General features: G+C 38.3%; 1 protein-coding gene across 3 annotated transcripts in view; it reads left to right on the top strand.

Annotated features, from left to right (window-relative positions):
- STAG1 (STAG1 cohesin complex component) overlaps positions 1–14,062 on the top strand; it is a 426,191-nt gene that overhangs the window by 305,592 nt on the left and 106,537 nt on the right. For all 3 annotated transcript variants that reach the window (XM_078071550.1, XM_078071557.1, XM_078071562.1), the window contains one exon: positions 13,031–13,138. In XM_078071550.1, coding sequence (XP_077927676.1) covers positions 13,031–13,138 — 108 coding nt within the window. The remainder of the gene's footprint in view (positions 1–13,030; positions 13,139–14,062) is intronic.

The following is a 14,062-nucleotide window of genomic DNA, read 5'->3' on the forward strand; positions in this document are numbered from 1 at the left end:
ATGTATTATTTGTTTCAGAGGTATAGGTCTGTGATTCAACAGTCTTACACAATTCACAGTGCTCACCATAGCACATACCCTCCCCAATGTCTATCACTCAGCCACCCCATCCTTCCCACCCCCCACCATTCCAACAACCCTCCATTTGTTTCCTGAGATTAAGAATTCCTCGTATCAGTGAGATCATATGATACATGTCTTTCTCTGATTGACTTACTTCCCTCAGCATAATACCCACCAGTTCCATCCACGTTGTTGCAAATGCAAGATTTCATTCCTTTTGATGGCTGCATAATATTCCATTGTATATATATACCACATCTTCTTTATCCATTCATCTGTCGATGGACATCTTGGCTCTTTCCACAGTTTGGCTATTGTGGACATTGCTGCTATAAACATCGGGGTGCACATACCCCTTCAGATCCCTACATTTGTATCTTTGGGGTAAATACCCAGTAGTGCAATTGCTGGATCATAGGGTAGCTCTATTTTCAACTTTTTGAAGAACCTCCATACTGTTTTCCAGAGTGGCTGCACCAGCTTGCATTCCCACCAACAGTGTAGGAGGGTTCCCCTTTCTCCGCAACCCGCCAACATCTGTTGTTTCCTGACTTGTTAATTTTAGCCATTCTGACTGGTGTGAGGTGGTATCTCATTGAGGTTTTGATTTGGATTTCCCTGATGCTGAGTGATGTTGAGCACTTTTTCATGTGTCTGTTGGTCATTTGGATGTCTTCTTTGGAAAAATGTCTGTTCGTGTCTTCTGCCCATTTCTTGATTGGATCATTTGTTCTTTGGGTGTTGAGTTTAATAAGTTCTTTATAGATTTTGGATACTAGCCCTTTATCTGATATGTCATTTGCAAATATCTTCTCCCATTCTGTCGGTTGTCTTTTGGTTTTGTTGACTGTTTCTTTTGCTGTGCAAAAGCTTTTTATCTTGATGAAGTCCCAATAGTTCATTTTTGCCCTTGCTTCCCTTGCCTTTAGTGATGTTTCTAGGAAGAAGTTGCTGCGACTGAGGTCAAAGAGGTTGCTGCCTGTGTTCTCCTTATTTTGATGGACTCCTGTCTCACATTTAGGTCTTTCAACCATTTTGAGTATATTTCTGTGTGTAGTGTAAGGAAATGGTCCAGTTTCCTTCTTTTGCATGTGGCTATCCAATTTTCCCAACACCATTTGTTGAAGAGACTGTCTTCTTTCCATTGGACATTCTTTCCTGCTTTGTGGAAGATTAGTTGACCATAGAGTTGAGGGTCCATTCCTGGGCTCTCTGTTCTGTTCCATTGATCTATGTGTCTGTTTTTGTGCCAGTACCATGTTGTCTTGATGATTACAGCTTTGTAATAGAGCTTGAAGTCCGGAATTGTGATGCCACCAGCTTTGCTTTTCTTTTTCAACATTCCTCTGGCTATTCGGGGTCTTTTCCGGTTCCATACAAATTTTAGGATTATTTGTTCCATTTCTGTGAAAAAAGTTGATGGTATTTTGATAGGGATTGCATTGAATGTGTAGATTGCTCTAGGTAGCATTGACATCTTCACAATATTTGTTCTTCCAGTCCATGAGCATGGAACGTTTTTCCATTTCTTTGTGTCTTCCTTAATTTCTGCCGTGTTCCTGACCTTAGGGGGAAAGCTCTCAGTTTTTCCCCACTGAGAATGATATTCGCTGTGGGTTTTTCACAGATGGCTTTTATGATATTGAGGTATGTACCCTCTATCCCTATACTCTGAAGAGTTTTGATCAAGAAAGGATGCTGTACTTTCTCATATGCTTTTTTTGCATCTATTGAGAGGATCATAGAGTTCTTGTCATTTCTTTTCTTAATGTATTGTATCACACTGATTGATTTGCAGATGTTGAACCAACCTTGCAGCCCAGGGATAAATCCCACTTGGTCGTGGTGAATAATCCTTTTAATGTACTATTGGATCCTATTGGCTAGTATTTTGGTGAGAATTTTTGCATCCATGTTCATCAAGGATATTAGTCTGTAATTCTCCTTTTTGATGGGGTCTTTGTCTGGTTTGGGGATCAAGGTAATGGTGGCCTCATAAAACGAGTTTGGAAGTTTTCCTTCCATTTCTATTTTTTGGAACAGTTTCAGAAGAATAGGTATTAATTCTTTAAATGTTTGGTAGAATTCCCCTGGGAAGCCATCTGGCCCTGGGCTTTTGTTTGTTGGGAGATTTTTTTTTATTTTTATTTTTTTAAAGATTTTATTTATTTATTTAACAGAGAGATAGCGAGAGCAGGAACACAAGCAGAGGAGTGGGAGAGGGAGAAGCAGGCTTCCCGCGGAGCAGGGAGCCCGATGCGGGGCTCGATCCCAGGACCTGGGATCATGACCTGAGCCGAAGGCAGACGCTTAACGACTGAGCCACCCAGGAGCCTCTGTTGGGAGATTTTTGATGACTGCTTCAATTTCCTTAGTGGTTATAGGTCTGTTCAGGTTTTCTATTTCTTCCTGGTTCAGTTTTGGTAGTTGATACATCTCTAGGAATGCATCCATTTCTTCCAGATTATCTAATCTGCTGACATATAGTTGCTCATAATATGTTCTTACAATTGTTTGTATTTCTTTGGTGTTGGTTGTGATCTCTCCTCTTTCATTCATGATTTTGTTGATTTGGGTCATTTCTCTTTTCTTTTTATAAGTCTGGCCAGGTGTTTATCAATCTTGTTAATTCTTTCAGAGAACCAGCTTCTAGTTTCGTTGATCTGTTCTACTGTTCCTTTGGTTTCTATTTCATTGATTTCTGCTCTGATCTTTATTATTTCTCTTCTCTTGCTCGGTTTAGGCTTTATTTGCTGTTCTTTCTCCAGCTCCTTTAGGTGTAGGGTTAGGTTGTGTATTTGAGACCTTTCTTATTGCTATATATTTTCCTCTCAGGACTGGCTTTGCTGCATCCCAAAGATTTTGAAGAGTTGTATTTTCATTTTCATTTGTTTCCATGAATTTTTTAATTCTTCTTTAATTTCCTGGTTGACCCATTCATTCTTTAAAGTAGGATGCTCTTTAGCCTCCCATGTATTTGAGTTCTTTCCGACTTTCCTCTTGTGATTGAGTTCTAGTTTCAAAGCATTGTGGTCCAAAAATATGCAGGGGATGATCCCAGTTTTTGGTACTGTTGAGACCTGATTTATGACCTAGGATGTGGTCTATTCTGGAGAACGTTCCATGGGCACTAGAGAAGAATGTGTATTCTGTTGCTTTGGGATGGAATGTTCTGAATATATCTGTGAAGTCCATTTGGTCCAATGTGTCATTTAGAGCCTTTATTTCCTTGTTGATCTTTTGCTTAGATGATCTGTCCATTTCGGTGAGGGGGGTGTTAAAGTCCCCCACTATTATTGTATTGTTGTCGATGTGTTTCTTTGCTTTTGTTATTAATTGGCTTATATACTTGGCTGCTCCCATGTTAGGGGCATAGATATTTACAATTGTTAGATCATCTTGTTGGATAGACCCCCTAAGTATGATATAGTCTCCTTCTTCATCTCTTATTATAGTCTTTGGTTTAAAATCTAATTTGTCTGATACAAGGATTGCCACCCCAGCTTTCTTTTGATGTCCATTAGCATGGTAAATGGTTTTCCACCCCCTAACTTTCAATCTGGGGTGTCTTTGGGTCTAAAATGGGTCTCTTGCAGACAGCATATCGATGGGTCTTGTTTTTTTATCCAATTTGGTAGCCTGTGTCTTTTGATTGGGGCATTTAGCCCATTAACATTCAGGGTAACTATTGAAAGATAGGAATTTAGTGCCATTGTATTGAGTGTAAGGTGACTGTTACTGTATGTTGTCTCTGTTCCTTTCTGGTCTATGTTACTTTTTGGCTCTCTCTTTGCTTAGAGGACCCCTTTCAATGTTTCTTGTAGGTCTGGTTTTGTGTTTGCAAATTCCTTTAGTTTTTGTTTGTCCTGGAAGCTTTTTATCTCTCCTTCTATTTTCAGTGACAGCCTAGCTGGATATAGTATTCTTGGCTACATATTTTTCTCATTTAGTGTTCTGAATATATCATGCCAGTCCTTTCTGGCCTGCCAGGTCTTTGTGGATAGGTCTGTTGCCGATCTAATGTTTCTACCATTGTAGGTTACAGATCTCTTCTCCCGAGCTGCTTTCAGGATTTTCTCTTTGTCTGTGAGACTAAGGTTTACTATTAGATGTCGGGGTGTTGACCTATTTTTATTGATCTTGAGGGGGTTCTCTCTGTGTCCTGGATTTTGATGCCTGTTTCGTTCCCCAAATTAGGGAAGTTCTCTGCTATAATTTGCTCCAGTATACCTTCTGCCCCCCTCTCTCTTTCTTCTTCTTCTGGGATCCCAATTATTCTAATATTTTTTTGTCTTATGGTATCACTTACCTCTCGAATTCTGCCCTCGTGATCCGGTAGTTGTTTATCTCTCTTTTTCTCAGCTTCTTTATTTTCCATCATTTGGTGTTCTATATCACTAATTTTCTCTTCTGCCTCATTTATCCTAGCAGTCAGAGCCTCCATTTTTGATTGCACCTCATTAATAGCCTTTTTTATTTCGACTTGGTTAGATTTTAGTTCTTTTATTTCTCCAGAAAGGGTTTCTCTAATATCTTCCATGCTTTTTTCAAGCCCAGCTAGTATCTTTAAAATCATCATTCTGAACTCTAGTTCCGACATCTTACTAATGTCCGTATTGATTAGGTCCCTGGCAGTCGGTACTGCCTCTTGTTCTTTTTGTTGAGGTGATGTTTTCCGTCTTGTCATTTTGTCCAGAGGAGAATAGATGAATGAGAGAACAAAATGCTAATGGTAACAACGGCCCCAGAAAATATACACTACACAAATCAGAGAAGACCTGAAACCAGGGGAAAAGAAAGGGAAAGAAAGAAAAAAGAAAAAAAGAAAAAAGAAAAAGATAAAAACAAACAAAAACAAAACAAAAAAAACAGAGTATGATCAGATATGATCAGGCTGGTACAAATATCAGTGCCACACACTAGATTTGGGGTGTATTTTGGTCTGTTAGAAGAAAGTGCCTCCCAAAATTTTAAGGAAAGAAAAACTTATATATGTGCAAAAATAAGGCTAAATATGATGAAGGGATGGAATATGAGTGTAAGGATGAAAATTATAAAAGATTTTATAAAAGGAATTGAGAAGGTAAGAAGTTGGTTGAAAAAAGAAAAAAGAGGACTTAAAAAAAAAGGGTAGAGAATGTGATCAGGCAGGAGACTAGAACAAAGCCATACACTGGATATTTAGGGTATATTTTGGTCTGTTAGAAAAAACTGTATCCCAAAATTTTAAAAAGAGAACAACTTACATATACCAAAAATAAGGTTAACTACTAAGAAGGGATAGAATATGACTCTAAAAATGAAAAATAAAAAGGACTTTTTAAAAAAGGGATTGATAAGATGTTGGTTGAGAAAGGGAAAAAGAAAAATTAAAAAACAAAGAAAAAGAAAGTTAAAAAAAAAAAATTAACTTTGAAAGAATAAAGAATCATGGGAAAAAAGCCATGAATTCTATGTGCAGTATTCCCCTAGTGCTGGAGTTCTGCCGTTCTCATTGATCGGTAAACTTGGTCTTGGCTGGCTGTTCTTGCTGATCTTCTGGGGGAGTGGCCTGTTAACTGTGGTTCCCAAATGTCTTTGCTGGAGGCGGGATTGCCCCGCCCTTGCTGGATCTGGGCTAAGTAATCTGCTCGGTTTTGCTCTCCGTAGCTTTTGTTCCCTGCAGGCTCTCCCTACAGCTTTGGAGGACAAGAGTGAAATGGCGGCCTCCCAATCTCCTGCCCTGGAGGAGCCGAGAACTCGGGGCTCCACTCCTCAGTGAGCCCCCAGAGAAAAGCAGTCAATCACTCCCGTCTCCCCGGTCTCCGGCCGCACTCTGTGCTCACCTGGCCTGTGACCAAGTGTTTCTATCTCTGGCATACCACCCCGTGTGGAGTCTCCAGCCCAGCAGATCCCTGCAGTGCTCTCCCGTGCCGCTCCTCCCTGGGTGAGGAAGGGGAGTCTCCCCGGATCTGCCGCTTGTTGGGTCCCTGCTGGAGGAGCAGTGGCCCGACTGTGCCGCGGACCACAGTTTATGGCAACCCCAAGTTGAGAGCCTGCTCCTCGGCTCCGTCTCTACAGCCGGCTTCCCTGCTCCGATACCTGGGAGCTCTGCCGCACTCAGGCACCCCTGTCTTTCTGTGACCCCGAGGGTCCTGAGACCACAGTGTCCCAGTGAGGGTTCCACCCCTGGCTTAGCCACTGGAGCGACGTCCCTCAGCGGAGCCGACTTCTAAAAGTTCCGATTTTGTGCTCCGTGGCTCTATCACTTGCCAGTAGCGGCTGCCAGAGGCCCCCTCCCCTGCCATCTGTCTTACCGAATATCACCTCGGATTCACTTCTCCACACGTTCTACCCTCCAGAGAGTGGTCGCTTTTCTGTTCAGAGAGTTGCTGCTATTCTTTTCTTCGATCTTCTGTTGAGTTTGTAGGTGTTCAGAATGGTATGATCCCTATCTAGTTGAATTCCTGGGACCAGGCGAAATTTAGGTCTCCTACTCCTCTGCCATCTTGCTCCTGTGCCTGTTTTTCTCTCTTTTTGTTTTTTATTTTGACTGTTGTTTGTTTGTGCCATGTAAAAGTTCTTTTATGCAGTCCAGAGAAAATACAGCAAAGTAACATACCTTTCTATTTAAAAAGAGAGAGAGAGAAAGAGAAGGCCTCAAAAGGGATAGGTTTTTCAAATAGGCTCCTTTAGAATGGTGTAGAACTATGAGAAAGGAAATAAGGCATTTAAATTGTGTCATTCATATGATAGAAAGTTTTAAATAGCAATAATGATCTGTAGAACTTTGACTAAAAACTGGGAAGAATGTATGTGAGAATGTAGGTCTTAGCAAAATCATTACAAATCCTCCTCCCAATTTGTTACGTTGTATCTATCACATTCCAAGTATCATCTATGTCAAGCTATTGTTTTGATCTTTTTTTACAACCCTTTCTGCTCTAGTACCTACTTTTTATCATTGTAACTTGATAATACAGCATATGTTATAAATAAGTCCTCTTCTTTTTGGTTGGTTCCTTCTTTGCCTTTCTTTTTAAAATCCACTAGCTACTTGTGGATTACTTTTCTTGTATATGAACTTTTTTTTTAAGTATGTCTGTCTAATTCCTCAAAAACTTTTGCCGGGATTTTAAATATTAGGACTGCATTTGTTACTGAACGATCTATCATAACCACTAACTCCAGAAATAAACAGGCAAACCTTGGCGTGCTGCTATAGCCAAACTACTCCTTCCCAGGGAATAATGAAGGCGCCGGACAAATCAAAAGCATCACTCCTGGCTAGGCTTGCCAGCTATTGCTGAACAAACTCAGATAAACTCATTACAACAGAGGCCATTAACTCAAGAGATGATGGTTTGGAAAAGAGAAAAAGAGCTAGGGGACATGGCAGGCTGAAGTCTTAATAACCAACCTCACCAGCAAATGGAAACCTAGAATTCTATAGAGAGAGGTTCAGGGGGGTACGTGCAAGAGAGCAGGCAGAGAGCACGCAATTACGGGTGAGGGTCAGTATGTGTTTAGCCCACCATCTTGGGCAGGGAAGGGGATGTGTGGGATGTGATCTTCCAGGCATTCTGTTGCTACCAGGGCTTTTTTGGTCTGGTTGTAAGGGATGTTCCAGTCATTGCAAAACACCTTCATCAGTGCCTCAAGAAAGTGTGATAAATCAGCACGGTGGGTTTTGGTTATTGCATGTTTGGTTAGAGTTAGGCTGTCTTGTTTGTTTCTGGTTTTAACTGTTGGGGTATGTGGAGGAGGAACAGGGCTCTCTAACACAATGAATTTTATGATAGATTTAGGAGAGAATTCAATTCTTCATAATTATATGTCATTTATGCATATAAATGATGCATTTCTCTATTCATATCATTAGATATTCTACACAAGGTTTAATTTTTTTCATATATTAGGTTAATTCTTAAATACTTTATGGTTTTGTTATATGATTAGTATTTAGTGTTAAAGATATTTTCTACTTAATTATTGCTGGGACATAGAAATGTTTAATTTTTATGTTAATCTTATATGTGCAACCTATTAGAAGTCTCAGGTACTCTGATGGTTTGTCGATTTACTATGTAGATTATTATATGTCACCAGCAAACAATTTCAGTTTTGTCTCTTTTTAACCTTAAAATTTTTGCTTCATTCTCTTGTCTCATTGCATTAGGCAGGACTTTTTACCACTGAGAGTGGATCTTTTTGTTCTTGTTCTAAGAAGGTATTTAAATTTCTTTGTTGCTGTGATTTCTGAGATAGGTTTTTGATATAAGATAGAAGTTCCTTTGTATTCTGAGTTTTCTGGGAATTTCTTTTCATATCTTGATGAGCCTGAGTGAAATTGATAATTTGTCTAATGGTATACCACCCTTGTATTTCTAGAATAAATCCTATTTGAACATCATACATTTGGTTTTACTGTGTTTTGCTTAAATACAATGTTATATTTAAGATCTTATTTAGGATTTTCTCTTCTGTGTTTATGTGTAAATTTGACAGAATATTTTTTGTCCTTTATCCAACTTCAAAATCAAGGTTATATTTTCTTTGAAAAATTTATCTTCAGTAGTTTCTTGCCCTTCTGTCTGAAACAATTTTTCTGTGGCAGAGATTAAGTCTTCCTTGAAATTTTAAGAGAATTCTCTTGTTAAAGCCATGTTAGTTTTGAATTTCTTTTAAGGAAAAGGTCTTTGATTACCATTTTTACTTCTTTAGTGGTTGTCTATCTAAATTAACTTTAATTTCTTACTGTACTATTTTTGGCTTTTTATAAACTTTTTTAATATATCAATTTCATCACAGTTTTTAAATTTTGTAGTTGATATTTTTATTACTTCATAAAATTGTGCTATTACTTATTAATTTCTCTCTTCTGTCCTTAATTTTATTTATATCCTCTTTTTCTTGATCATCATGTCAGAGGTTTGTCTGTCTTACTCTTCTTTTTAAAGAACTAGCTTCTTTTGGCTCATTTGTTTCTTGTTTTCTAATAATTATACTTAAAGTAATAAATATACTTTTAAACACTACTACTTTCCAAAATATTTGAACATAAAGTATTTTCATAGACCTTCAATGATAAATATTTTGATTACATTTATGATTACTGGTTTAATTATGCATTATTCAGTAGTATGTTTTTGTTCTTTGCAAATCAGATTTTTTTTAAGCTGTGGTTTTTTATTTTATTGTATTGTCTGAGAATGTGTTCTGAGTGGTTTGGCCAATTTCTAAGTTTTCTAAATATGTTTAAAAATAACTAGGGGCGCCTGGTTGGCACAGCTGGTTAAGCCTCCACCTCTTGGTTTTGGCTCAAGTCGTGATCTCATGGTGGTGCGAGATGGAGCCCCGCATTGGGCTCTGCGCTCAGCAGAGAGCCCGCTTGAGATTCTCTCTCCCTCTCCCTCTGCCCCTCCCGCTCATGCGCTCACGCTCTCTTTCTGTCTCAAATAAATAAATCTTTAAAAAAAACTCGCTAATGGCGTATATAGTTCTGTATTTACATTCGTTATTTTGAATTTATTTACATTACCTATACCTGTGAAGTGTTTTCCTTTTCAAGTCTGTTTTAAAATATTTGACCCCCTAGTTACTCTTTCCTTGTAAATTTCACAAACTTACCAGGATATTTCCCTCAAACAAACAAACAAAAAATACTTGACACTCCACTGACCCACCTGTTTTGTTGGAACAGTCTAGAGTTTAAGATCTGTATTGTTAATGATACACATGTGTCCTTGTTTATTTCGTTTTAATACTTATTTAGAGAGGAGTAAACTTTCCTTTGATATTTCTTCTTCTTTTATTTCTAGGGAAGAGTAATTATCTCACAGACTTCTCCAAGATTATTTCTACTGCTAATTTATTTCCTTAAAGAGCATTTTCAAATCATCTCAGACCTTGTTGGCTAAAAAATCCTACTTTCATAACAGTTTAGAAAATGGTTTGACTGGTTTCAAAAGTTTTAAGGTTCCTTTCTACATTTTCATTGGAGGAGATACAGGCAGAACATGTCTTATTTAGGAGGTATAGTTACGGCCCTCCAGTTGTGTCAGATATCCTGATTCATTAAGTGGATTCCTCAGAGATCTCTCCCCGCTCTAGGTACTTGTGACTTTAGTTCCCCAGAGCAGACAGTGCATCCTCTGGCTATTTACTTTGAGTCTTAGTCCCCGACGTTCAGGTTTCCTCTGTTGGAGTTGCTTTCCCTATAGGTAGTCTTGTTGGGCAGTCTTTTAAAACTATATTCAGACTGGCTCACTTTAAGTATTCCTTATCTTGTCTACAGGATACACATTCATGGATAGTGCCCTTCTACCCCTTCTTTTTTTTTATTATGTTCAGTTAGCCAGCATATAGTACATCATTAGTTTTTGATGTAGTGTTCAACAATTCATTAATTGCATATAACACCCAGTGCTCACCGCCACACGTGCCCTCCTTAATACCCATCACCTGGTTACCCCATTCCTCCACGCCCCTCCCTTCTGTAACCCTCAGTTTCCCAGAGTCCAGAGTCTCTCGTGGTTTGTCTCCCTCTCTGATTTCTTCCCATTCAGTTTTCCCTCCCTTCCCCTGTGGTCCTCCACGCTATTCCTTATATTCCACATATGAGTGAAACCATATGATAATTGTCTTTCTCTGCTTGACTTATTTCACTTAGCATAATCCCCTCCAGTTCCATCCATGTTGATGCAAATGGTAGGTATTCATCCTTTCTGATGGCTGAGTAATATTCCATTGTATATATGAACCACATCTTCTTTATCCATTCATCAGTTGAAGGGCATAGCAGCAATGTCCACAATACCCCTTTTCTTCTTAATTTGCTACCATGGGTTGCTCCAGTCAGCTTTTCACATTTATAGTCTTAGAAGCTCTGCACCAGGTACCATTTCCTGAACCTCCTCACAGTTGTAAGGGATGTTTATAAAGTTTTTATAGTAGTTCCCTGAAATTTGTGCTCCAGTTTCACTTGGGGAGGTTTCAGAGTTACACAGTACTCTGACATTTTCTCTTGAAACAAATTCCCTATCCATTGTATTGCTCAATCCCCTAATTTACACATTATTTTGGTGAGTAATGAGCTAAGGATCACAAAACCAGCTTTCTAGTCTTTTCCAGCATTTGCATGAAATGATCTGGCCTTATATCTCTTGGCTTATGGGATCTCTATCCAAACAACAGGTAAAGTCACATGTAACATCCTGTTGTATCTCCTTTAAATTCTTTGTCTATCTGTTAATTTTCCTTCTTTTGGCATAGATTATTTTCTTTTCACTTACAAGTTTGGATTCCTGAGACATCTTGTTAAATTTTGTTTCCTGTGAGTTTAACTTTCTCCTGAGGGTATTAGCTAATTTAGCTGATGATGTATAATTGGGTGAAGGAATAAAACTTAGGCCTTAGCTTTGTGCCCCTCCTCATAATTTAGGGGTATGAGTTGGGCATGGACAAAAACACTTCTACTTCAGGACAGAAAGTGTAACTCCTCCTCAGCAGGCTTAAAACTGTCTTCTTCAGGGGCCCCTGGGTGGCTCAGTCAATTAAGTGTCTGCCTTCGGCTCAGGTCATGATCCCAGGGTCCTGGGATCAAGCCCTGCATTGGGCTCCCTGCTCAGTGGGGAGTCGTCTTCTCTCTCTTCCTCCGCCCCTCCCTATGCTCTTGCTCGCTCTCGCTTGCTCTCTCTCTCAAATAAATAAGTAAAATATTTAAAAACAAAACAAAACCTGTCTCCTTCAGTGGTAATTTCATGACCCTCAGGATATGGAAGGGAAATACAGGGACGGGGGTGTAAGTCGTGGGCTAGCCAATCTACCTATACCTATTGTTAATTTCTCAATGTTTCTTCGTTCCAGCACAACCCTATTGTCACACACTATATTTGGATACTGTTTTTGCTTTACAGTAGAAATAGAACATGCATTGTTGAGAGCGGGGGAAGAAGTGTACTTTAAAAAAGTGCTCTAACCTGTGTCCCATCCTTGATAGCCAGGTCTTTTTCATTCAGAACTATAGTCCCTTAAACTGTGATGCAACTACCTTCTTTTGCTTCATAGGTCACTCTGATTTTATGTTTCTTGGAGAGATCCCTCAACCTCCTCTTCTGAGGCATCTCTAGGATTGAATTCTGAGGAATAAACTTTATACCCACCCCTACATCTTGTCAGGCCCTGTACAGCCCAAGAATTCTATACTTTATCTAGTCATTGTTAATCTCTAATCATATCAGACATTTTTAAGCATGTTAATAGGACATAGATGTTCCTTTTGGGGCGAAAAAACTTAACACATTCTGGCAAAGTAAGAAATGACTCAAACTAAGAATACATGAGTGGAAAGATGGGAAATTTGTGTTAGCAAAGGAATGGCTGTGACCTCTGAATCCATTTTATACAGAAAGAAGACTAAATGGTGTTGTAAGTATGGTGATAAAATATAATTTAAAATAGACATTTCTCCAGGACTCGTGGCTGACTCAGTTGGTGGAACATGTGACTCTTGATCTCGGGTCGTGAGTTTAAGCCCCACATTGGGCATAGAACTTACTTAAAAATAAATAAATAAATTAATTAATTAAAATAGACAATTCTGTAAAGAAGAATTACATACTATAATAATAATTTAACTGTGAAACAGATATATTCCCAGGGCCTATCTACAAAAATGTTACGCGCCTTTAAAGAAATTGAGCTAATTTGGGCTATATATATAATCCCAGTGTACCATGGGCATCGTTTGTGTGGAAAGAAATGTGGACATTTTATTTTCTTATTTTATCTGTATTTTATGAATTTTATATAATGATTAGGTACCTTTTATAATTAGAGAAATGTTACTTTCAAAGTAAGATTAAAAAGATGAAAATAAACTCAGTATGCCTTGAGCTTTTATAATGAACTTTACAAAATTTAAATGAAGATAGAACTGAAAGTAAACATTTAGTTTGGCTCAGATGTTGCTTTGTGAATTTTTCAGTGGAAGTGAAGAAGCTCTTTCCAATGAAGACTGTGAAAATGTTTACCACTTGGTGTACTCAGCACATCGCCCTGTTGCTGTGGCAGCTGGAGAATTCCTTCACAAAAAGTGAGTTAATTATCTTTGAAACCAGATTCTACTTTTGTATTTTTGTTTTGTTGTTGTTTTATAGTTAATAGAAGGGAGTAGTAGTAAAAACAGTGTCAGACGTGGCCACTTCAAATTCTGGGGGCTGTAATATCCTTTAAGCCTAGGTGCACATCATGAATCAAATCCCTGAGAACAATGTCCCTTGTGACATACTCCTTTTTCCTGAAATCTAAAAGGATGGTTCTCAGCTAGGGTGTGAGTGGAGATTGGGGAAGTACATGAAGTTTATAAAAGCTTCCGCAAATAACTTGTATTTCATTTCATTAGGGTTTTTTTTCCCTTTTAAAATTCTTAGTTCTCATCTTACCTTCTCAACATTTGTAATCTAAAATCACTTTCAAAATGCCTCCCAACCTTTCATGTTTTTTTTTTTAACTTTCTATGGGGATGAGGATTATTTTAATCAGTAATCTGTAGTGATTCTGAAAGCTATATATACAGTCACAGTTTAATTAAAAAGCAAAACCTCATCTCTTTTTTTTTTTTTTGACAAAGCATAGAGCTAATGAGAGTTTAGAATATAATTAAGTGTTCTTATGAAATATGTTTTGATGTTGGTCTTCTGTATGGTCTGTAATTTATTAGTAAATTAATTTGTTCTTTAAGTTTAAACATACCTGGGGGGCTGTGTTTTACTTTGGTTTTTTTGTTGTTGTTGTTTATAGATTTAACCTAGTGACTTTGATTGTTGGAAGGTGAACCCAAAAGTCTACTACATGTAGTCATTTGTGATTATGCTAAGCACAGATATAAATCATGCATTGGGCAACTGTTGTGCATGGGTGATTAACTTTGATAATGACCTGGCCCTCCATTCAGCATCTGCATCTCAGTGCTGCAGCAACAAACTGGCTTTACTTGGTGGTACCTCCCAAAGTGGGA

This window comes from Halichoerus grypus, chromosome 1 (genome assembly GCF_964656455.1).
Source record: "Halichoerus grypus chromosome 1, mHalGry1.hap1.1, whole genome shotgun sequence".
NCBI classification, from domain to species: domain Eukaryota; kingdom Metazoa; phylum Chordata; class Mammalia; order Carnivora; family Phocidae; genus Halichoerus; species Halichoerus grypus.